Consider the following 23,051-nt stretch of genomic DNA (forward strand, 5'->3'; position numbering starts at 1 on the left):
TGGCTAACAGTCTGGAGCCGGGAGCTTGACTCTAACAGGAGATGTACACCTGTAAGATCCATGCCCAGGCGGGTGGCTCCCGCCTGTCCATTTCCGTGTCTGTGCCCATGCCACCGTGTTCGTGATCATAACTGCATGAGCCGTTCTTCCATTCTGTCAGCTCCAGATCACAGAGCCAGGCCACTCCCCGCTAAGTGACAGTAAATGACACTGCAAGGTCGAGGGCTCCCACTCCAGTCCAGGCAAGGAGAGAGGAACAAAGAGGCAGTCTGGCTTGCACACGTAGTTTGAACCTTTTTGGAAGGGACTTAGGAAGTAATGAGGTTTCGGCTGCCGTGATTGCCAAAAACCCTAGAGCCCTTCGGAATGAATGGGTTCAGTCCATTGTAGTTGATCCTTCTGCAGTGTGCCGTGTGGCAAAGGACAGAATCAACTCTTTCCTTGTGTCTGTGTACCCTGCAAGGGCTGTTTTGAGGTGCAGCTTGCCAAGCCAAGGAAGTCCTTTCTGGACTGTATTTTTTGTCTTCTACAAAGCCTGCGGTAGACTAAGCTGTTAGGAGCTGGCTGCCTTGCTCTGTGCACCGGGGCAGGAGGAGCAGGACTGGCCGAAGACACTGTTAGTGGTCCCCTTGGAGCAGCAGGGACCTTGCTCCACTCCTCGGGAGCCAGCACTGAGAGGAGGAGCGGGAGAGCACTTTTTAAAAAGAAAGAGGAGTTCTCCTTCTTGTCCCTCACGTCCGCTTGTGTGGTTTCAGGGGAAGAACTCATCTCCAAGGCTGAGAGGCAGGATTCCAGGGATATAGATGAAGAAAAGGAGCTGCTGGATTTCGTGCCGAAGCTGGACCAAGTGTAAGGAGTGGGCATACCGTGGACACGCAGGTCCAGCCCTGGGACACAGAGGAGAGGGACTTCTGACAGAAGGCCAGGCCCCACATGTGCCACTGATGGGGATGGGATGCCGGGTGGTCGGACTGTGGGTCCAGCTCCTTACGATCAGTGAGCTCTGCGCCTCGACAGCCGGGGACATAGAGTTGTGTCCCGCGCCCCCACCCCCCCCACCCCACCCCCCCCTCCCCGCTTACAGCATGCTGTCCAGCAGTACCTCCCTTGCTCTTCCATGCCCCTGCTCCCAACTTTCTGCCTCCTCTCTCGGTCTCCTGTTCACAGCCCCTCCCTCTCCCGCACTCCCAGTTTCTCACCAGAAAGGTCCTCTGAGGAAGATTCACATTCACAGTGGTGGCCAAGCTAAGCTCATATGCCGACCACGTCCCTCTGTCAGCACAGCGCCTTAGGGAGACCCACGGAGGGTTTGTGTCCTCCTGGAACACACCCCCTGCCCTGGGGTGCTGGGAGTTACTCCCATGTGAGTCCATCGGCACACAGGGAGGTTGGGCGAATAAATCTAAAAGCAGCAACCCCATAGAAACACCGAGTCCTTGGTGCTTTCTGAAAAGATAGATGTGTGCCGGCTTAGTCCCATGGCTTCTACTAAACAGGGCAGTGGGCCAGCGGGAAGTGAAAGCCCCAGGAGAGTTCATCAATTAGTATTTACTGGATAAAATATGAATCTCAAAACTCAGCATCATTAGTATTTACTGCACATCAGCTTGGAAGAAATACGAGACTTGGTCCTTTGGAAAGAATGACCTCCTTATGTGCTGGGATCACAGCATGCCCACCCAGAGAATGAGATGTGAGGGCCAGAGCGAGGACCCTACCAAAAAGGGCTGAGGCTGAGAAGCAGGGGATAAGTGTGACGGAAGGCTTCGTGCAGGAGGCAGCCCCTTCCCGGGCTTGTGGAGGACAGCTGGGCCCCGGGGAAAGGCTCTGAGGCGAGGGAAGAGGCTGGGCCGTGCGTGCAGCTGAGTAGCATTGCCTGTGTGGTGGGTGCTTCGGGGTGCAGCAAGGGGCAGGTGGGAGGGGTTATTACGGGGGTACAGAGCTGTTTTGTTAGGCCTCCCATGCAGATAGGGGCCACTTAGAAGATCATCCCTTTGATTTTCCAATGTTCTGGGCATATAGGGTCGAATCCCCAGCCATCCCCAGGATCCCTTGTGTCACACCTGAGACAGTGCTGATCAGATCGGCAGAGCCAGAACAGGTAAGAAGCACCTTCTCTCTTTTTTCCACATCTGCAGAGAGCGGGTACCCGGGACAGTGACGGTTTTGAGAGGACCTGAAGTACGATAGAAACTATGAATCCCAAAGCCTGTGGCACTTCCCAGGCCCTTAGATCCTTGCTTCCACGCGTCCCTTGCCAACCCCTGTGCTGCCTGAGTTCTTCCTAACCCAGATATGAATGATAGGAGCCTCCGAGAGCCCAAGAGTGTGCGAAACATGCTTGAACAGTCACGCGAGGCTGAGGCCTGACGCCAGAAATTCTGGCTCCGAAGCCCATGCTGTCCTGGTCACAGCAGCCCCCACCCCCCACCCTGCACAGGCTCGGTACCCCCAGGGCAGCGGGTCACGGTGCTGGAGAGGCAGCTGAGGCTGAGCCTCACGCAGAGTCATGGGCCTCCTTTTTTTCAATCCGTTAGAAAGGGGGACAGTTTCTGCCTCCCCTTCCTCAAGGGATTATTGGGAGCTGAAAAGACCAATACAGACAGGAAGGAGCGTCAGAGACTGCTCCCAGGGGACTGTCAGTCATCACAGTCCCTACTCTGTGGCTTCCCTGGAGGACACCTGAATTTGTCCCAGAAAACAGTGGGGAGGTTTCAAACAATTTAATTTCCCTTGATTTAACTGTATGCTTTTTGGCGCCTTTTTTTCCCCCCTCCACGGCAAGGGGGTTTTCTAGGATAAAAAGCAGTGTGGTTGGTGTTTGGAGGTTGGAGACGATTGCCCTGAGGCCTGGTAACTGAGCTAGGCATGGCCCGTCGTCCAGCCACAGCCACTCTTGGCCTGTGCCGCCCCAGGGCTGCGTGTCTGACAACAGCAGCCATAGCCCCGGACAAAGTGGCATGCAGGGACAAGGCAGCTATGAAGCTGTCCGATCAGTCGTTCCATGCTAGGGTATGTCATAGTGCTGGGACACTGGTGTCACTCACGGGCAGGCATTTGGGAGATAGGGTCAGCTATGGCCCTGGCACAGCTCTGGCCAATTCCCTGGATTCCGCCAAAGACAAGAAAGTCACCGAGTCGACCTGTGTTCTGTTGTTCCATGAACAAACCCATTCTCCTTGCTGAAGTGAGGAACTCAAGCCAGTGGGTATTCCTGGATTACTCTGCGCTCTGTTCTGGGCTTGACATAAGAGAGCTGTGAGACCCAAGCCTGCCCCCTAGGAGCAGATGGGCCAGCTGGGAAGGGTGGGTGGGCTCAGATACTTGAAGCTAGTTAACCCAGATGGCAGGAAGAATCTCGGAGTCATGGGAAAGCTTCGTGTAGGAGGCAAGGTGCGAGGGTGGGTAGACAGGGCCAGCGAAGTTGAGGGGCAAGGGCGTCGGGCCCCTGGGAGCGAGAGCAGAGTTGGGAATAAACCTGGAAGGGATGAGGGCCAGATGCAGACCCTGCTGGCTTTCTTGAGTCCTTGTGTTATGCAAGGCCCCGTGCGTGGCAGCCCCGTGTCTCTGCCCCTGCAGCATCACTGAGGGACAGGAACCGTCCTGTTTGCCGATGAGGCCATGGGAAGCCCCCCAAGGGTAGGGTCTGCTCTGGTCACCTCCCGTACCTCAGATGCCTGTGGGACGAGTCCCTTGCCCGAGCTAAGTAGCTGGTAGGTGATGGTGCTTGACTCCAGTGGCAAGTCTGCAAAAACTGAGCTCCCTAGAACAGGGGTTTCACACTGGGGTGTGGCTGGAGGAAAGAGTGGGTGGGGCTGCAATTTGTGCAGTAGATGTAGGACCTAAAAGGAGCCAAGGAGAAGCCACGATGGTAGGAAGAAATCTGGGCTTCCTGTTCAACTCCAGGGAAGCCTCGTCCCAAAAGGGTCAACGGTGAGTGCGTGGGAATATTTCCTCCGTTGGGTCACTTGCTTTCTGGCAAGGAGATGCTCCCAAGCCTCCCCCACACGGAACACCACCAGCTGGGCGGGACTAGCCCCCTGGCCCAGAAATTGATGGGACGATTGGCCTTTCTCTTCTCCTCAGGCGTCTAAGGAGTATGACGAAGACTCACTCATCCCCAGCAGCCCGGCCACAGAGACCTCAGACAACATCAGCCCCGTGGCCAGCCCTGTCCACACAGGGTGAGTGACTCCTGTGACGGTGTCTCGCGGGTTCTGGCCCTCCCTCTCCCTGTCTCAGAGAGAGTGCGGAGAAGCCCGACGCGGACCTGCCTGTGCCCTAGGTTTCTGGTGAGCTTCATGGTGGACGCCCGCGGAGGCTCCATGCGAGGGAGTCGTCACAATGGCCTGCGGGTGGTGATCCCGCCCCGGACGTGCGCCGCACCCACTCGAATCACCTGCCGCCTGGTCAAGCCCCAGAAACTGAGCACGCCGCCCCCGCTGGCTGAGGACGAGGGCCTGGCCAGCAGGATCATCGCGCTGGGGCCCACGGGGGCCCAGTTCTTAAGGTGAGCGGTCGCTCGTGCTGGACGTGCGTGTGCACAACACGTGCCCCTAACCCATCCCCGCCCTGCCGGTCCGTGGCCGCGGCCTCAGCAGCAACCACCCAGACCCAGCCCAGCTGCAGGGCAGGGGAGCGGCGAGCCCCGGAGCCCCACGCCATCTTACCACTCTGTCCTGACAGAGGAGCAGAACCAGGCGTGGCCTCCCCTTCTTCCAGATACACCGAGCAGTCCATAGCCCGGGGGCGCCTACTCCTCTCAGACCTTGTAGGACACTAGAGAAGGGGACTGAGAGGACAGGGCTACTTTGGGGCCCCAAGGGTTTAGTTCTTTAAGCTCTAAAATGGTATTTCTAGAAGACAGTCTTCCAGCCTTGCCCCCAAGGACAAGGTTAATGGGCTTCCGAGGCCTCTTCCCTTCCTTTTCTGAAGCCAAGTGTGGGTTCTACTTGACCCCTGTTGTCCGTCAGACACCACGGATGGTAATGTTGGGGCAGGTCTTGCAGGGAGGCCCTGCCTGCCCGTCTTTGTCCACTGCTGTCCCCGTCACCAATGTCATCAACATTTCCCTCAGATGGAGGCTTCAATGACTACATCGAAAAGTGAAAATCAACATGAAAGCACTCTGCAGGCGACTTTAGAAGTGGTGGGTGGAAGCTTGGTGGATAGAGAAGGCAGCTGAGGCTAGGAAAGATTTAGTCCCCCGTCTGGGGACATCTAGAGATGTCTGGTGGGTTCTTGGCATCAGGTCCAAGGTCTGGGTGAATGGGCGAGCCTCCCCTGGGTGGCCGTGGCAGGAGGGCCCCCTGTGAAACGGGCTAGAATCCTGTGCTCGCCGTTACTCAGGGGCCTGGCAGTAAGTGAGGGGCCCTTGGAGCAAGTCAGGAACCCAAGGCAGATCTGTTCCCCTGTCCGGGCCTGCCCCAAGGTGGGCCTCGCTCTGGCTGCAGGGGAGGGGACCCTCCCCCTTCTCCTGTCCTTTCCTCCCCGTGCCCAGCCGCCTGCCCGCAGGCGTGCACACCCACATCCATACCCCTTGTCCCCCATCTGCTCTGTCCCCTCAGCCCCGTGATCGTGGAGATCCCCCACTTTGCCTCCCACGGCCGTGGGGACCGTGAGCTTGTGGTGCTGCGCAGTGAAAACGGCTCCGTGTGGAAGGAACACAGGAGCCGCTACGAAGAGAGTGACCTGGATGTGGATCAGCTCCTCAATGGGATGGACGAAGGTAACAGCCCCAGGACACCCCCCTTCCAGAAGGTGGTATTTGAGCTTGCACGTTTGGGGTGGGTTGTTGGGGCCGCCTGGAGTTTGGGAAGGTGGGAGAGCAAGGATGGCCCCATGAGGTCCAGTTCCGGGTCCCTGGGACACCTGAGGGGGTGCCCAACCCCACTGCTCGGTGCCTGGGGAGGGGGCGGACCTCAGGAGCCAGGGATGAGGAGGTCCTGGGGACACGGTGGTGGAGCCTGTGCCCAGTGTGACCAGGGTGGGTGGCACTGTGCTGTGTGATTCCAGAGCTGGGGAGCCTGGAGGAGCTGGAGAAGAAGAGGGTTTGCCGCATCATCACCACGGACTTCCCCTTGTACTTCGTGATCATGTCACGGCTCTGCCAGGACTATGACACCATTGGCCCTGAAGGGGGCCTCCTGAAGAGCAAGCTGGTCCCGCTGGTGATGGCAACGTTCCCAGAAAATGCTGTCATCAAGAGAGTGAAGCTGGCCCTGCAGGTGACACAGTCCTCCTCCTTGCCCCCCACCCCACCAACTCAGAGTTTATGGAAGGTGGGAGGAATGCAAGACCCCCAGGAGGACGACCCTCTTCCCCAGGACATCCCCTCACTTTTGTCTAGTGCCTTAAAATTCCAGTTAGAGGTGTGACCTTAAAAGTCAAAAGCGAGTCGGGTGGGTAGGAAAAGACAGGCGCTCCCTGTGAAGTTGCAGAAAGCTCCCGATAGTGCATTCAGCCCCGGGGGATTCCACAGGGCTTCCTGGGGAGCTAACTAACACAGAGCAAGGGTGGTGACATCCTGGGAATGAGGAGCGGGAGGGAAAGGGGGAGAAAGGGCTCGGAAAGACAGCTGAGAAGTGACATCAGCCCTGAGACAGGCCTTGTGCTCAGCAAAACAGATCTGCCTGGTACAACAGTGGAGCCGCCCCCCATGCCCCCAGGAGCCTTAGCCTTCTGCATAAACAGCCTGCTCTCCCTTTGGGGGTGCGCTGCCCCTCGTGAACAAGCGCCTCTGCTCCTCGAGGCTGAGGGTCCACCTTTGATGCCTCGCAGGCCCAGCCTGTGCCAGATGAGCTGGTCACCAAACTCCTGGGCAACCAGGCCACATTCAGCCCCATTGTCACCGTGGAGCCACGGCGCCGGAAGTTCTACCGCCCCATCGGGCTTCGGATCCCGCTCCCTCCTTCCTGGATGGACAACCCGAGGGACAGCGGGGAGGGGGACACCACCAGCCTGCGTCTGCTCTGCAGTGTCACTGGTGAGAGGGGCCCCTTCGCCTCTGTTTCATCTTCCCGGCAGCAGCAGCTCCTTGTGGCGGCGTTCACGGGAGACGGGAAAAGGGGAAGCCAGCCATCAGCTTGCTTTGGCTTCCCTAGGGGATGTGCTCCCTCCATGGAGTAGCCCTGTGACCCCTAGAGGAGGGGTCGCCCGGAGGAGGAGAGTGTGAGAGCAAAGGTGTGCTCAGGGCCACGCAGATGTGCGCACCTCTGTCCTTCCGCGCTCCGCCCTTAGCATTTTGCCACGCTCTGTGTCTTCCGTCTGAACGCTGCCCCCAGCCCATCTCTGCTCCCGTTGCAGGAGGAACAGACCAAGCCCAGTGGGAGGATATAACCGGGACAACCAAGCTTGTGTACGCCAACGAGTGCGCTGCCTTCACCACCAACGTCTCTGCCAGGTGAGCCGCAGCCCCTGCACTGAGGGGGGTCAGCGCCGCGCCCGCTCACACCCCATCCTCACACCCCGACCCGCCCATCCCACGCTTGAACCCGAGGGAGGGCCTTCTGCTGCCCCTTGGCACACAGAGGCCACGCGCTGACCGGCAGACGTGTCAGAGCGGCCACCCCCGTGGCGCACAGCTCCTTCTGTCCGCACGGAGATGAAGCTCTCCATCGGGTGCCGGAGCATGCTTCTGATTAGCCCCCTCCTTCTAGGTTCTGGCTGTCCGACTGTCCCCGGACTGCCGAAGCTGTGAACTTCGCCACTCTGCTGTACAAGGAGCTCACCGCGGTGCCCTACATGGCCAAGTTTGTCATTTTTGCCAAGATGAATGACCCCCGCGAAGGGCGTCTGCGCTGCTACTGCATGACAGATGATAAAGTGGACAAGACCCTGGAGCAGCACGAGAACTTCGTCGAGGTGGCTCGGAGCAGGGACATAGAGGTACCGTGCCTGGCTGTGCTGTGCCGGCATCGTCTCCCCTGATCCTCACCGCCGGGCCTGCTCCTATGATCCCCCGTCTGCGGTCCAGGGCACCGGGGCCCAGAGAGGTGAAGTCACCCTGACTTCACGCAACTAAAGAAAAGGAAGAGAAAGGATTTGTCCAAGTAGTCTGAGCCCAGAGCGCACGAGCTTACCTGCTCTGTCAGGGTTCTGGTAGTGCCCCGATGAGGCAGGGAGGACGGCTGGACAAATGATGTGAGGAGAAAGGAACGGGGACTGGATTTGAACCTATTGCTGACCCCAGGAGACGCATCGTGTCAAGACATGCAAGGAGCCAGGATCTTTCCAAACGTCTGGCCTCAGAGTCTGTTCTGAGGCTTCCTGGGGGGCTGAGGGCACAGGGCTGGCACTCTGGAGCCCTACCTCTAGTCCCGATTCGGGAACGAACTAGACAAAGTATTGCTTCTCTTTGGGCCTCAATTTCCTCAGCTGTCAAATGGGTTCGATGGTAACTTCTCAGTCGAAAGCATTATGTGCACAGTAGGGATTCCTGTATGCATGGGTGAGATTCCAATATAACGTGGTCCTTTTAGCACTTCTCAGAAACTGAACCTTTCTGGGCAGGTGTAAAAAAAGATCCAGCTCTCCCGGGGAAGCCCTATGATCCTTTAGTGGAGTTCTAGACCACTCAGACGGCAATCCTGATCAACCGCCCAGGGATATACAAAGATGCCTGCCTAGTCTAAAATCCCTTGAAGTGGGAAAGCATGCCTCACTCATTATAACCTCAGAAAAAAAACCTTTTTCAAAACAAAGGGTGGGATTCCTGGAGCACGGCGCAGCGTCTCATGCGGTAGACGGGGTGTGAGCTGGTGAAGGCAAGACCAGAGCTAGAGACAGGACGGGACTTGCAGTCGTATCTCCCGGACAAGCTGTATTTGCTTTTCTCCTCCTGCAGGTTCTGGAAGGAATGCCTCTCTTCGCAGAGCTCTTTGGGAACCTGGTCCCCGTCAGAAAAGCTGCCCAGCAGCGGAGTTTCCAGTTCCAGTCGTTTCGGGAGAACCGTCTGGCCATACCTGTGAAGGTTCAGATGCACGCTCCGGGTCTAGGTTCGGGAGGCAGAAAGCGCTAAGCCTCTGGAACAGCCCCCCGAGTCTTGCTTTCGTGTGCTTGGATTTAGGTGAGGGACAGCAGTCGAGAACCAGCAGGGTCCTTGTCATTTCTGCGCAAGGCCATGAAGTATGAGGACGCCCAGCACATTCTCTGCCACTTGAACATCACCATGCCCCCCTGCACCAAGGTGAGCTGCCCCCTGATGAGGGCCCTTGCCAGAGGGGGTCCCCGCACAGACTCAAGGTCAGGTTCCTCTGAAGGACAACTACTTGTTGAAACGCTGCCTTTGAATTCCCTGAGGTCCAGGAAGGCTCTTGGCTGTCCTCTGGACAGTTGAGTGTGGCCTGGCAGGGGAGCATGCCCCGGCCCCTCCCACACGCTAGGAGCAAATGCCAGTGTCAGACGGCGGTATGCGTGTTCTCACTGTGGGCCTTGAGCCCTCTAGGATGTTCTTTCTCAAAGGTTAGAAGGAGCCCCACAGGCATCCGCCTTGGCACCCCTCGTCTGAGGCCTCTGAGATTTAAAACCGGGTGTTGAATTGCTCAAGGTTACTGGCTGTTTTTGAGGGTCTTTTCAAGCCTCTTTTTCATGTACTTGCTTATCTTCACCAGGGTGCCAGGCCCTCAGAGAAGGGCGCCCTGGGGTCTCAGGCACCGGAAACACCCAGAGTTTTGAGCGCAGCAAAGGCGTCCTGACCAAGTATGTTGATTTATCCATCCCTGTGAGAGCATCAGCGTCACCACCACTGCAGGGACTTTGGAGGGCTCATGCCTCTCCATGTTCTTGTTCTTTTGCTGCTACTGGGAACAGTCAGCCCTCCACGCCCAACTAGGGAAAGCAAGGCTCTGTCCATATGTCCGTGGCTCAGTTTCTCTTTACTGTCCGAGGAGAGCGTCAACAACGTTTCTTTCAAAAGAGGATTTCCTGCACCCTTGAGCAAGCATCTGGGTGCTTCTCTGCAGAGTTATTTAACCCCTCTATGCCTCAGTACCCTCGTCCATGAGATGGGAGGGTACTAGTACCTACCCGGAGGCTATTGTGAGTGCCAGACAGGGTCTGGCACCTGGTAAGGGCCACACGAGCTTGCCATTATTGTTACTCTTTTTTCTTTTTTTCAAGATTGTATGTATTTGCTGACACACAGAGAGAGAGAGCACAAGCAGGGGGAGCAGCAGGCAGAGGCAGAGGGAGAAGCAGGCTCCCCTCTGAGCAGGGAGCCCGATGTGGGGCTCGATCTCAGGGCCCTGGGATCATGACCTGAGTCAAAGGCAGATGCTTAACCGACTGAGCCACCCAGGCGCCCCTTGTTATTTTTAATGAAGTCTGTGAATCTCGTCACTCCCTGTCACCCCGACCTCCTCGCACACATCTGGTCTTTGGGTCACGGCTCCAGAGAAGCAGAGCTGCTCACAGTTTGCCAGGACGGGCGTCACGCCCCACCCCGCAGCCCACGGGCTTGAAGCAGCTCCAAGAAGGGGGAAGCCCCAGACCCAAAGTACCCTTTCTTTGTCTTTCCTCGGCAGGTGAGCAGTGCTGATGAGAGGAGAAGGACTCTGACGCCGCTGGCCCTGAGATACGGCATTCTCAGCGAATCCTCACTGGGTATAAACCTCTTTGCCATGTGTGCTCGCTGCCTTTCCAGAGGGTTGTTGGTGACACCGCTCCCCCTCGCTCCTATAAGAGCTTTGCGTTGACGCTCTTTGCTTAGCCTGAGCACAGCACATGGAGGCTTGGGCCCGGGTCTGCACCTACCCCTCACAGGCTTAGCCATCAGGCCAGCGGACACTGAGGTCTGCCCTTGAACTGAGCCTCCGTCTGAGGTCATTTACTCCTACCTGCAGATGGTGTGTCCTGCCAAGACTACTGACTGCAACCCAATGCTTCTCCCCAGGTTCCCTCAGTGGGACAGACCGAGCAGATATGAAGATGGCTATTATATCAGAACACCTTGGCCTCAGCTGGGCGGGTGAGTTGGGGAATTGGGGGCAGAAATGCACTTTGCCAGGCTACACATACCCCTACAACTCCTTCCCCCTCCTGAGCAACCTCCTTTCACCATCCGATGTGTGATTGTCTTGGATGAGTCTGTTGCCCCAGCAATGCCTTTGGGTGCCAGTGCAAAGTGAGCTCCCTCCCTCCTCCATTTTCTGCCTGGTTTTTCTTTATAAGAAAGAATTAACTTTTTTTTTTAAGATTTTATTTATTTGAGAGAAAGAGAGAGAATGAGCAGGNGGGAAAGAGAATCTGAAGCAGATTCCACACTAAGTGCTAAGCCCAATGCGGGGCTTGATCCCATGACCCGAGCTGAAACCAAGAGTTGGACGCTCAGTCAACTGAGCCACCCAGGTGCCCCAGAAAGAAGTAACTTTTGAAGTTACAAGAGACCTTAGAATAGATCTGAATCTCTTCATCTTACAGATGGGAAGACTGAGGTCCAGCTAAATAGAGTGGCTCTAGTTTTGTAGCTAGTTAGTGAGAGAACTCTGGAAAACCATCAAACAGATAAAAAACACAGAGACAAAAACTACGTCTCCTGACCGCCTGCCACTGCTCCTTGTATTCACATTGCCCTTCCTCAAAGGATGGCTTTGTTGACGGAAAGAAAGGGAGAAAAGGAGGAGTCAAAATTTTTCTCTTATAATCTCTGACTGTTGCTGAAGGTCTACCAGAAGTCCCATCAACAGAAAGGGCAGATCTCATTTGAAGTGAGGCTGTGTGGGGGGAAAAATACAGTGAAAGCTCAAAATGGTTTTTGTTTTTTTTATTATGTTCAGTTAGCCACTGTATAGTACAAAAAGAAAAAGAAAAGGAAAGCTCAAAACGTGTTTTACTCAGTCACCGGCCCTATAACTTAATCCATCCCCACTTTTTTGTTAGCTTTCAAATGAATGGACTTCCTTCACTCAGCCGCCCTGCAGAGAGGGCTTCAGACACTCAGAAACCTTAGCAATAACTTGCTGAAAGACTCTGTGACAAAAATTTACAACAGAAGCTCAGGGACTATTCATTCTTAAGCCAGAAAAGAACGTCTGCTGCTTCGTGTGTGGGGGGACGTGTACATTGTGATTCTTACTACCACTGTTCCTCTGGTCTCCCTCATCCTTGAAATTGGACTGTGAGGCTGTTCTCCCTTCCAAAGCACCTGTGAGAAATAACAATAAAAACAATGGGAGGGAAAAGCAAACATTCTGTGTTACTGCCTTGCATTTAGATGGGAACTCGTATTTTCATTTTAAATGTAAATAATGCCTTTCCCTGAAGAAACCTAAGTACAGAAATGCATTTCCACTCTAATTGCTTCTTGGTGGAAAGTGAGTGGCATCCTGGTGTCATTCGGACAGCCCTGGAGTGGGCATCCGCCAGCTCAGCCTACGCCCGGCTCTGGCATCGGCTTGTTCTGTGACCTTGATGAGCGCTGGCCGTGCTGAGAGGCTCAGTGTTGTCATCTCATATTTGAAGTGATGAAAGCAAGAAAGGACATTCATTCGTTCATTCATTCACTACTTACTTTTTGAGCACTCCTCTTCCTGCCCCACTTTTTGGAGATACAAAGATGCGGGAATCTCTGTTTCACTAGATACTTCTGGGTAAGAAGGACTACCAAATCCACGGGGAGACTGTCCTTTAATGCCTGGTACTCCCCGCCAGATGCCCCCCTCCGCGGCGCCCCCTGGGGGCCGGAGCCTGGCTCTGGCGTGGCTCACCGCCGGCCTCCGGTCTTTGCTTGCAGAGTTGGCTCGGGAGCTGCAGTTCAGCGTGGAGGACATCAACAGGATCCGCGTGGAAAACCCCAACTCCTTGTTGGAACAGAGTGTGGCCTTGTTGAACCTCTGGGTCATCCGTGAAGGCAAAAGCGCAAACAGTCAGTACCATTAAGCTAGGGAAGCCTTCTCTTTCCAAAGCCCGTGCCTCTTCATCCAAGCGATTCTTCCTTCCCATTCCGGTTGTGACCCCTGCCTTTGGAACCAGTCCCTTTTGCACTCTGTCTCTGTCTCTCTGTCTCCCTCACACACACCTCTCAGGGTCCCGGTCCTCTAGGCAATCCTGTCATGAGAAGACAGGAGAACCTTGGCCTCAGCCTTTCCCCAGCTGAGTAAGAGAACAGTCACACGGGGACTGAGATGACCACATAGGTGCAGGGTGCGTGACTTCCTGTGGAGGGTCTCAAACACATGAGCACCGTCCTCTCAGGACAGAGCGGGGGAGGGGGAGCAAATCCTGCCTGATGCGGGAGTATCTTCCCTCCAACCTGGAGGGAAGATTTGTCTCACTCTTTTCAGCTCTTCCTCCACTAAATTCCCAACCTCAGGAACACTGAGAGGAAACAGAGTGTCTGCATTTGCATCTCAAATCGACTGCAAGGACCAAGGTTTTCAAAAGGACAGTACCCAATTCCCTCACTCTCATTCCCTGTGGAATTCCTCTTAGATGACAAACAACAGTCTTCCCACGCTTTGAAATTGGCCACCATTAGGGGTTTGGAAAAGATCTGTGGAAGGATGACAAAATATCCCCCAAAGCGGCAGGTAGCTTTGATTCTGACAAAAGAGGGTGCCTCCACATTCTGAGAAGATAAATCACCCCCATCCCCCACTTCCCGCCTGCCTAGTTCTCGCAGCCCCCCCACATTCCCGCCCCACCCACAATGATGAGAATCCCCCAGCGAGCGTCCCTTCTTTTCTCCCCCCTGCAGTGGAGAATCTGTACGCAGCCCTGCGGAACATTGACCGGAGTGAGATCGTGAACATGCTGGAGGGCTCCGGCCGACAAAGCCGCAATCTGAAACCTGAGCGGCAGCACGCGGACCGGGACTACTCTTCGTCACCCTCCCAGATGAATGGTGAGTGTCTCCTGGAAGGAGCTGGGGCTGAGCCTGGCGCCACTTTCCAGGCACCAGCACATGACACTTCATGAAACCATCTCTCCCTTTGGTGGGAGGTGGACCTCCACGCCCTCCCTCCCTGGTGGTGGTGGGTGCAGAGGCGAGCAAGACAGACAGGTGTGCACTCCTGGACAGAGAGGCTCCCTGATGCTCTCTGCGGAGACAGGCTCCTGGTGTGGTCCAGGGAAGAGCTGGGGTCGGGACAGGGGCTGGACTCCCCACCCCTCTCTTTAGTTCTGTGCCAGGAATGGACCCTCTTGGGGCTTGTGTTCCCATCTGTAAGACAGTCAGTGATAGAGAAGCAAAGGGCATGGAGATTTGGGCCCAAGATCTGATGTGGATAAGCCAGCTAGTGTTTTCAAAGTCCTGTTGCGACCCTTCTGTGAGGCTAAGTGGGCTTCTTTTTTTTGAGTCTAGTCTCCCCTTCTCTCTCTCTCTCCCTTTTTTCTCACCCCATCTCTTTCCTCTCCCTCTTTTTAATGTGCTTCAAGCATGGCGCAGACCCCCAGCGTGACCATTCCCAAGGGGAGGAAGCCCGGAGGCCCCTGCCCCTTGCCCCCAGGACCCCCACTTGGTGGGGGGTGCCTCCCATGCACCTCTTTCCTTACAGCGGCAGTGAAAGTAGCCACCTGCATGAAGGAGAGGGGCTGGGGTCCCCCACGGCCTCTCCCTCACTTGCCCTCTCTCCAGCCACTGGGCGCAGAAATAGCAGAGGCCCTGCTCTATGGTGGGAGCCAGGAAGCTAGGGTTCTGGTCCCTTCTTTCCTCCTGACTCCATGAGCTGCTGGGCTATCTCCTCCTCCTTAAAGTCAGCAGGTTAGAGTCAATTCCTAAGAGTCCTTACAGACCTTGAAGAAACCATTTTATTTCTCTGGTGCCCAATATGCCACCAATGGCAGCCGCACCACGCTGTCCTCCCCAGGCTGCTAGTTTTCGGGCGCCCCTGGCCACGCACTCCCGTGCTGGCTGCACAGGTGCCTGCGGCCCAGGGTCATGCCCCCAGCAGGTGAGTTCTAGGTGGCTCTGGGCGTGGAGCCTCCTTTTGCCAGGTGGAGCCTGTGCATGCTGAGCCCCCACACGTTTCTCTCGCGCGCGTCCTGTGTGTCCTGAAACACGCCATCTAGCTCCACTGGCCACAGGGCTCATCTGTTGATCACGTCCTGTCGTCTTTCTCTTCTGCCTCTGACCTCACCTGGGCCTCTAGCCTGCTCATTCTCTCGCACTGCCTGTCTCCACTGTCTCCACCTCAGCCAGTGTCCAGGAGCCGTCCACCTCCACAGATGCATGTCGTGAAAGACTTCCAGCCCTTCCTCCCCACGTGTCCCACGGCTGCGCGTGAGGGCGTGTGTGCACGTGTGTGCAGGGGGAGGGAGTTGTCTCTGGCTCCAGGGGAGGCCGCGTACTGCGCACTGCTCACTCTTCATACCTGGCATTGAAAGGCTCCGAGACAGTGGTCCACTCCCACACCCCTCAGGGGACCAAGCCAGAGCGCGGCAGGGACTGCTAAGGAGCCCAGCTCCCTTCCGCAGAGAGAGAAAGGGAGGGACGCTGAGGGATGCTAAAAACTTCAGGAAATCCACGTGACAGAGCGCTTCTCCTTTTCTCTGTGATATCTGATCACTTGGTGCTGTTTCTGTCAGGTCAGATCAGCAAGCTTTTGTTGTTTTGTGTCCCAGTTATGTACCTAGAGGCCAGCAGGCACATAGAATTACGCGAGATAAACAAGGCAGGACGACAATTAAAACTATGTTAAGGGGGTGGATCCCATGTTACATGTTCTTACCACAATAAAATTAAAAAAAAAAAAGGCATCTGTGAGCCTCCCATCAGCCGCAGGACTCGCAGGCCCAGTCAGGCCTGGGGAGGCTGGTGCCTAAACAGCGTTCGAAATACTGGTGGAAAAGGCTCTGTTTTAGTTGGTCTGATCATTTGGCAAATAGCTTTTGAACACCCACCACATCCCAGGCACTGGTCTAGCAGGAGAGAGAAATCAGTTCTCAGACAGACATGCACAAAGATCCCCTAAAAGTCTGCCTCCAGGGAGCCTACCTTCGGTTTGGAGAAACACCGTAATATGTAAGTGAATGCTACACCATACTAGCAGAGGGAGGGAGGAAGCCAGGGCGGGAGCAGGGCTCAGAGGCAGCAGGGGCCCAGCTCTTACAGACTACCCCGAGGACACTGCGTTCACTGGCGCGAGACAGAGAGCCGCTGGAGGCCCTGGCGCGTAAGGGTAGCGTGATTTAACTGCAGCTTTCAAAGGCTTCCCCTCCCTGCTTTGTCGATCTTAGACCATCACAAACTGAATGCTTCTATGCGTCCTGGCTTCCCTGTCCAGCCTTGTCACCCGTTCCACCCCTCATCCAGCAGGCCTCCTAATGGACACCATGTGCCCTGATTGGTGCTCCCCACCATGGCCCAAGCAGACACTCACGAGCAGACACCTGGCTCGGTCTGCTCTGCCTTTCTGGCACTAGAATTGGCTTCTGTGTGTTTATCCTGCCCTCTTCCCCGTCCCAGGAAGACCACCCCATATCTGGGTACCATTCTGGCCTGGAAAGAAGGAGCAGGAGGGCTGAGAGGCAGAAGGATGGGGAGAGAGCAGCCGCCCGTGGTTCTCCTGGCACTCCCCTGGGCAGGGGCTCATGATGGCTTGTCCTGCTGCCCGCCCAGCCCGCCACACAGATGTCACAGTTGGACTTTGCCTCCTTTGCACTTTACCCTGCTTCTTTGCTTGTCTAAGCCTCCTTATGAAGCGATGGGGATGAAGGGCAGGACTTGGGTGCTCTGTGCTGTCAGGGAAACAGAAACTCGAGGTCTGTTTTCCTTCTGTCCTGGCTCCTCTTGCCATAGGCACCTGCCTGGTCGGAGCAGGAGGGGGCTTAAGTTCAAAGGCCAGTTTTCTTCCCCTCCACAGGAGGGGACTGCCCTGGGCTCTTGTGTAATAAACATGAAGAAAAATATTGCCTATAAAGCCAAAAAAGAAAGAAAGAAAGAAAGAAAGAAAGAAAGAAAGAAAGAAAGAGAAAGAAAAGCATGTTTCTAAAAACAAATCAGATTTCTCATATAAGAGGGAAAAAATGGACATCTCCCATCCACACTTGTCAGTCCATTTGTTTGGTAAGTTGGACTGTGGAAATGTCCACTCAGAAATAAAATGTGTTTCACTTCTGTCAGCTCCTGAATACAACTGGTTAATGTGGCTCTTGTCTGAGGCCAGGGTGGCTGTCCACTCCTTGTCTAGCTTGCTACTAACATTGAACTCTGAGGGTGATCATTACATCTTGCTTAGCAGAGACCCAGCAGGATAACCAGAGAAGAGGAGAGACTTGGGGAGGGGCTGCGGGCCTGTGCTGTGCCCCAAAGCAGTATCTGCAGTTGCCTCTTACCTGATCTCCCCAAAATGCAACCCCAGATTGGGAAGCTCCAAACTGAGGGATGGGCTGGTGACTCAGGTGTGCCAGAGCCACATGAAACTGTTAGAAAGACAGGCATTTCTGAAACTCAACCGAAGGGACTCAGCAGACCTTATTATGGTCTGGTCCACCCTAGATTTTGTGAGATAATCCTCATGAGGATGTGCTCAGGCCTGAGGAGCATGGCTCTGACTTAATAGTAATTCCCACTGGCACTTTGTATGGCCACCTGCAGCCTCAGATCTAAGCTTATGGGGTGTGGCTAGATCAGTGGGTATCCTCTGGAGCCTGAGAGGGAGCAGTGAGGCATACACCATAAACACTATTACCAGAGGAGGGGCTCCAGAAAACGCAGGAGGTCCTAGGAGAGGGTGTGCATGAGTTCTCTTCATGGACACATTTCATTTGGGTGAAATTCCACTAAAGTAAACACCATGAAAGTTTTAAGGAAGAAAGGTCCCCAAGGATAACCAAATGAGCCTCAGGTATTCTGTGACCAGGAGAGCTACCCTCTTCCCGTCTTTATCAGGTCTTACTGAGATTCCCAAAAGCGACAGAATATTCACTTGGCTATAACCGAGGGGCTGTTTAAGATGAGGTAAATAAATAAGGACTGAATATACCCTCCTGCTTAAAATAGCCCCCCACACCTCAAAATGGGCCAAATATATGAAACATCAGTTTTCATGACTTTGGACATAAGTCAACAAAAGACAGTGATCCATGGGACATGGGAAACAATTGAGGAAAACTCTGTAATTGACAGTTTCTAGGTCATGACATAGGGAAGAGAAATCCAAGAAGTTTCCCTAGGTTGAAGAGAAGTTGTTGAGAGAGAATGGGGCAACTAGAGTTGCCGAGATATAGAGTACCAGGGGAGACATAGGTGCTTAGAGAATTCTGGAGATCTTCAGAGGGTCCCCCACAAGTTTTGGTTGAGTATTAATCAGTGATTCCTAACAGTCAGACTGATCATTCAGAGACATTGCATAGGGAACAAAAAAGGGTCTTATCTGGAAATAGAAAAAAAAAACTCGCTCTAGGTGATCAATGGTCTAGTCCTGTCTAATCAGCCTTGAAAGCAAACCTCAAAAGGATCAGATTGCTTCCAAGTTACTTACTTAACTGCATAACAGAACAAATCTCAAGAGTATTCATAGGAATACAGAAATATCTAGCATCCACCAAGATAAAATTCACAACATCTGACATCCAGTTAAAGATTATCAGACATAAAAAGAGATAGGAAAATGTGACCCATAACAGAGAAAAATCAATCAATTAAAACTGACTCTTAACTGAAACAGATGTTAGAATTAGCAGACAAGCATGGTAAAACGGTTATTATACCTGTATTTCAGGTGTTAAAAAAGTTAAGTAGAGACATAGAAAACATTTTAAAAGACTCAAGCCAATCTTCTAGAGAGGAAACTATAATGTGTAGGATGAAAAATACACTGAATGAGATTAGACAGTACAGAAGAAAAGATTAGTGAATTTGACAACATAGTAATAGAAACTTTTCAAAACTCAAAAGAAAATAACATTTTTAAAAAGCACCGGAGAGCTATAGGGCAATTTCAGATGACCTTATATTTGTAAAAATAGAGTTCCCAACACAGAATGGGTGAAAAAGCATTTGAAGAAATAAGGGCTGAAAAATGTCCAAATTTGATTAAAACTATAAATACACAGATCCAAGAAGTTCAGTGTACCACATGTGCAAGAACTATGGCAAGGCGTATTTTAAACAAACTGGTCAAAACCAGTGATAGAGAAAGTCTTAAAAGTAGCCAAAGAAAAAGGAACATGTTATGTACAAAAGAACGAAGATAAGGATGACATCAAACTTCTTGTTGGAAACAATGCAAGTCAGAAGACAGTGGAGCAACATCTTTAAAGTAGACCACATCTTTAAAGAACACCTCTAAAGTAACATAGAATTCTATACCTAGCAATAATTGCTTTCCAAAATGAAGGCAAATAAAGACTTCACAACATACAAAAACTGAAAGAATTCATCACCAGGAGACCCATGCTTCAAGCAATGTTAAAAAATAAATAAATAAAAGTCTTTCAGGCCAAAGTAAAATGACACCAGACAGAAATATGGATCTACAAGAAGGAACTAACAGTGCCCAAAATGTTAACTGCAAGAATAAATACATAATTTTCTAGTTAGTTACATTATTTCCTCACTATTTAAATCTCTTTAAAAGATAATCGACGGTGTAAACAAAAATAATAACAGTGAAATGTTGGGTTTATAACATATGTAAAAATAAAATGTATGACAACAATAGTAGAAAAGTCAAAAAAGTCAAGAGGGAAAAACAGAGGTGTACTTTTAGAAGGTGCTTATTATACTATAAAACCAAGTGTTATAATTTCATTTCAAAGTAGACTGTGATAGGGGCACTTGGGTGGTTCATTCAGTTAGGCATCTGACTCTTGGTTTCTGCTCAGGTCATGGTCTCAGGGTTGTGGGATCACCCTGCCTCAGGCTTTACACTCAGCGGGGAGTCTGCTTCTCCTCTCCCCCTCCCACACTCTCTGTCTTTCTCTAAAAAAATAAGTCTTTTTTTTTTTTTTAAGTAGGCTGTGATAGATTAAGGATGTATATTATAAGCCTTAAAGCAGCTACTGAAAAAATAAAACAAAGAATTATACCTAATAACCCATCAAAATAGATCACATGGAATCATAAGAAATTTTAATTAATCCAAAAGAAGACACGTAAAGAAGAAAAAGAGAAGAACAGATGGGATAAATAGAAAAGTAGAAATTAGCAAGTGATAGATTTAAACCTAACCATATAAACAATCTCATTAAACGTAAATGGTCTAAATACTCCAGTTAAAAGGCAGAGATAGTCATACTGAATATATAGGTAAATCTTGACTATACCCTCAAATATCAAAATATAAGTTCCTTAAAAATAAAAGGATGAGAAAAGACAAACTCTGCTAAAACTAATCAAAAGACAATTGGCATGGCTATATTAATATCAAACAAGTAGGTTTCAGAACAAAGAATATCACCAGTGATGAGGAAAATAATTGCATAAGTAGCTCATCAAGAGGGCATAACAGTCCTAAATGTGTATGCACCTAGTAATAGAGCTTTAGAATTCAGGAAGCAAGAATTGAGAAAACTGCAATGAGAAATAGATAAAACCACAGTTATAGTGGGAGATTTCAATACCCCTGTCTTGATAACTGATCGAACAAGTAGAAAAATCAGTAAGCATATAGAAGATTTGAACAACACTATCCTCCAGCTTGACCTAATTGACATTTATAAACATTCCATCCCATAACAGCAGCATGCACAGTCTTCTCAGTTGCATCTGGAACTTATACCAACATGGACCATATTCTAGACCATAAAGCAAGCCTCAGATATAGAAGAATTTGAGATATACAAAGCATGGTCTCTGACTACAGTGAAACTAAATTAGAAAACAAAAACAGGATATCTGGAAAATTTCAAATATTTGGAGCTAAATAATACACTCTTAAATAACCTGTGGGTCAAACAAGAGAGTAAAAGGTAAATTAGAATGTAGTCTGAGTTGAATGTAAGTAAGAACACAAGACATCAAAATTGATAGGATGCCAGTTGTTGTGTGTTGGACTCAGCCTATCAATAACTAATATTGTGGCTGGACCAGCCCTTGTGGTTCTTATTATGATTGCAAGATGCCCATTAGCAATAACCACCAGGAGGCCTTGGGGGGGGGGAATTTTATTACTTACAGAACTTCAAATTTATATGGCATATTTAGGGCCACATAGCAAGGTTGTGAGGAAAGAGAGCAAGCTTGGGGCTGGGGTTCTGCTTTTTGAGGGGTTGAGAGCAGGGGCTTAAGGTTTCATAGGCTCACTTTTTTTTTAAGAGTTTATGTATTTGAGAGAGAGAAAGAGAACAAGCAGGAGGGACAGGCAGAGGGAGAGGGAGAAGCAGACTCCCCACCAAGCAGAGAGCCTGATATGGGGCTCAGTTCCAGGACCCTGAGATCATGACCTGCGCCCAAGGCAGACAGTTTACCAACTAAGCCACCCAGGCGCCCTTCATGGGTTCACTCTTTATTGGTAAATTTAAAACATAAAAGTGGGAATTTAAAGCATGGGAAAAGAAAAATCCAGTGGCCCAAATGATCAGTTATTGAAATCAACCAAGATCTCTGTAACAAAGGAGCCTCAGTCAGGGCAGGTGGCCTGGCCCTTTACCTAGTCATGTGCCTGGCAATGTGTTCATTTGAGATAGCTATCTTTGAAGTGGATATCTGGGCAATCAAAGCTTAGGTCAGGGTGGCTCAGTTGGTTAAGCAACTGCCTTTGGCTCAGGTCGTGATCCTGGAGTCCCAGGATTGGGTCCCACATTGGGCTCCCTGCTCAGCAGGGAGTCTCCTTCTCCCTCTGACCCTCCCCCCTCTCATGCTCTCTCTTTCTTTCATTCTCTCTCTCTCTCAAATAAATAGAAATCTTGGGGGGGAAAGGCTTAGGTTGGTCACTTGCATTACAAAAGGTAAAAAAAGAAAAAAGAAAAGAAAACTCAAAGGTCAGAGCTTATACTACACTGGTAAGACAGTACTTAGAGGGGGAAATGTCCTCATAGGAAAACAGAAACATTCTCAAATTTTAAAAGTTAGCCACATGACAGAAAAGAAATACCCAACTCCAGCCCATGCTAGCCATCTTTTCCCACCTAAGGTAGAGGGAAAAAAATTTTAATACTTGTGAAACTCATAGTCCAAAGGCATAGAGGCTCGCTAAAAGACTGAAACCTAATCATAGGACTGGAGAATGTTTATCCTCCCCCCACACCTCACCACTGAATTAACAAAGGCCTATTCACAGCAGTTCCTTTTATCCAGGACCTCACATCTGGATATCAGGAAAAATTTATAAGACATCCCAAAAGGCAAACAACGCAGTTTGAAGAGACAGAGCAAGCATCAGAACCAGACATGGCAAGGGATGTTGGAATGATCATACTGGGAATTTAAAACAACTGTGATCAGTATGCTGAGGGTTCTAGTGGGTAAAGTAGGCATCGTGCAAGAACAGATGGGCAATGTAAGCAGAGACATGGAAACCCTGAGAAACAGCCAGAAAGAAATACTAGAGATGACACCATAAACGAAGAATGCCTTTGATGGGCTTACTAGTACACTGGACACGGCTGAGGAAAGAATCTCTGAGCTTGAGGATATGTCAACAGGAATCTTCAAAACCAAAAAAGTGAAGAAAACAAAGATGGAAAGAAACAGAATAGAATATCCAAGGAGTGTGGAGGGACTATAGAAGGCATAAAGTACACATAATGGCAATACCAGATGGAGAAGAAGGAAAGGAACAGAAGAAATATTTGAAAAAAATAATGACTGAGAATTTACCCAAATTAATGTGAGACACCAGCCCCAGATCCAGAAATCTCAGAGAACACAGTAGGATAAATGCCAAAAAGTACGCGGAGGCATATCGTTTTCAAATCACAGAAAATCAAAGATAAAGAAAAAAATCCTGAAAAAAAAAAACAGAAAACACCTTACCTACAGAGGAACAAAGATAATATTACGTCTGACTTCTCTTAGAAGCCCTGCAGACAAGGAGGAAGTGAAGTGAAATATTTAAAGTGTTGGAAGGAAAAAACACCAACCTGGAATTCCATATCCTCTAAAATTTTATTCGTCAAAAGTGAAAGAGAAATAAAGACTTCTCAGACAACCAAAAATTGAGGGAATTTGT

At 51.3% G+C, this 23,051-nt stretch overlaps 1 protein-coding gene across 1 annotated transcript in view; it reads left to right on the forward strand.

Annotated features, from left to right (window-relative positions):
- The window catches only part of ANK1 (ankyrin 1), a 130,762-nt gene that overhangs the window by 86,284 nt on the left and 21,427 nt on the right, over positions 1 to 23,051 (forward strand). Inside the window, exons 25-38 of the mRNA XM_040643221.1 lie at positions 2,023 to 2,101; positions 4,087 to 4,184; positions 4,286 to 4,510; positions 5,568 to 5,728; positions 6,016 to 6,227; positions 6,781 to 6,985; positions 7,306 to 7,402; positions 7,659 to 7,887; positions 8,846 to 8,971; positions 9,068 to 9,187; positions 10,524 to 10,602; positions 10,892 to 10,966; positions 12,731 to 12,862; positions 13,694 to 13,840. Coding sequence (XP_040499155.1) covers positions 2,023 to 2,101; positions 4,087 to 4,184; positions 4,286 to 4,510; positions 5,568 to 5,728; positions 6,016 to 6,227; positions 6,781 to 6,985; positions 7,306 to 7,402; positions 7,659 to 7,887; positions 8,846 to 8,971; positions 9,068 to 9,187; positions 10,524 to 10,602; positions 10,892 to 10,966; positions 12,731 to 12,862; positions 13,694 to 13,840 — 1,985 coding nt within the window. The remainder of the gene's footprint in view (positions 1 to 2,022; positions 2,102 to 4,086; positions 4,185 to 4,285; positions 4,511 to 5,567; positions 5,729 to 6,015; positions 6,228 to 6,780; positions 6,986 to 7,305; positions 7,403 to 7,658; positions 7,888 to 8,845; positions 8,972 to 9,067; positions 9,188 to 10,523; positions 10,603 to 10,891; positions 10,967 to 12,730; positions 12,863 to 13,693; positions 13,841 to 23,051) is intronic.

This window comes from Ursus maritimus, unplaced genomic scaffold (genome assembly GCF_017311325.1).
Source record: "Ursus maritimus isolate PB19 unplaced genomic scaffold, ASM1731132v1 scaffold_28, whole genome shotgun sequence".
In the NCBI taxonomy this organism is placed as follows: domain Eukaryota; kingdom Metazoa; phylum Chordata; class Mammalia; order Carnivora; family Ursidae; genus Ursus; species Ursus maritimus.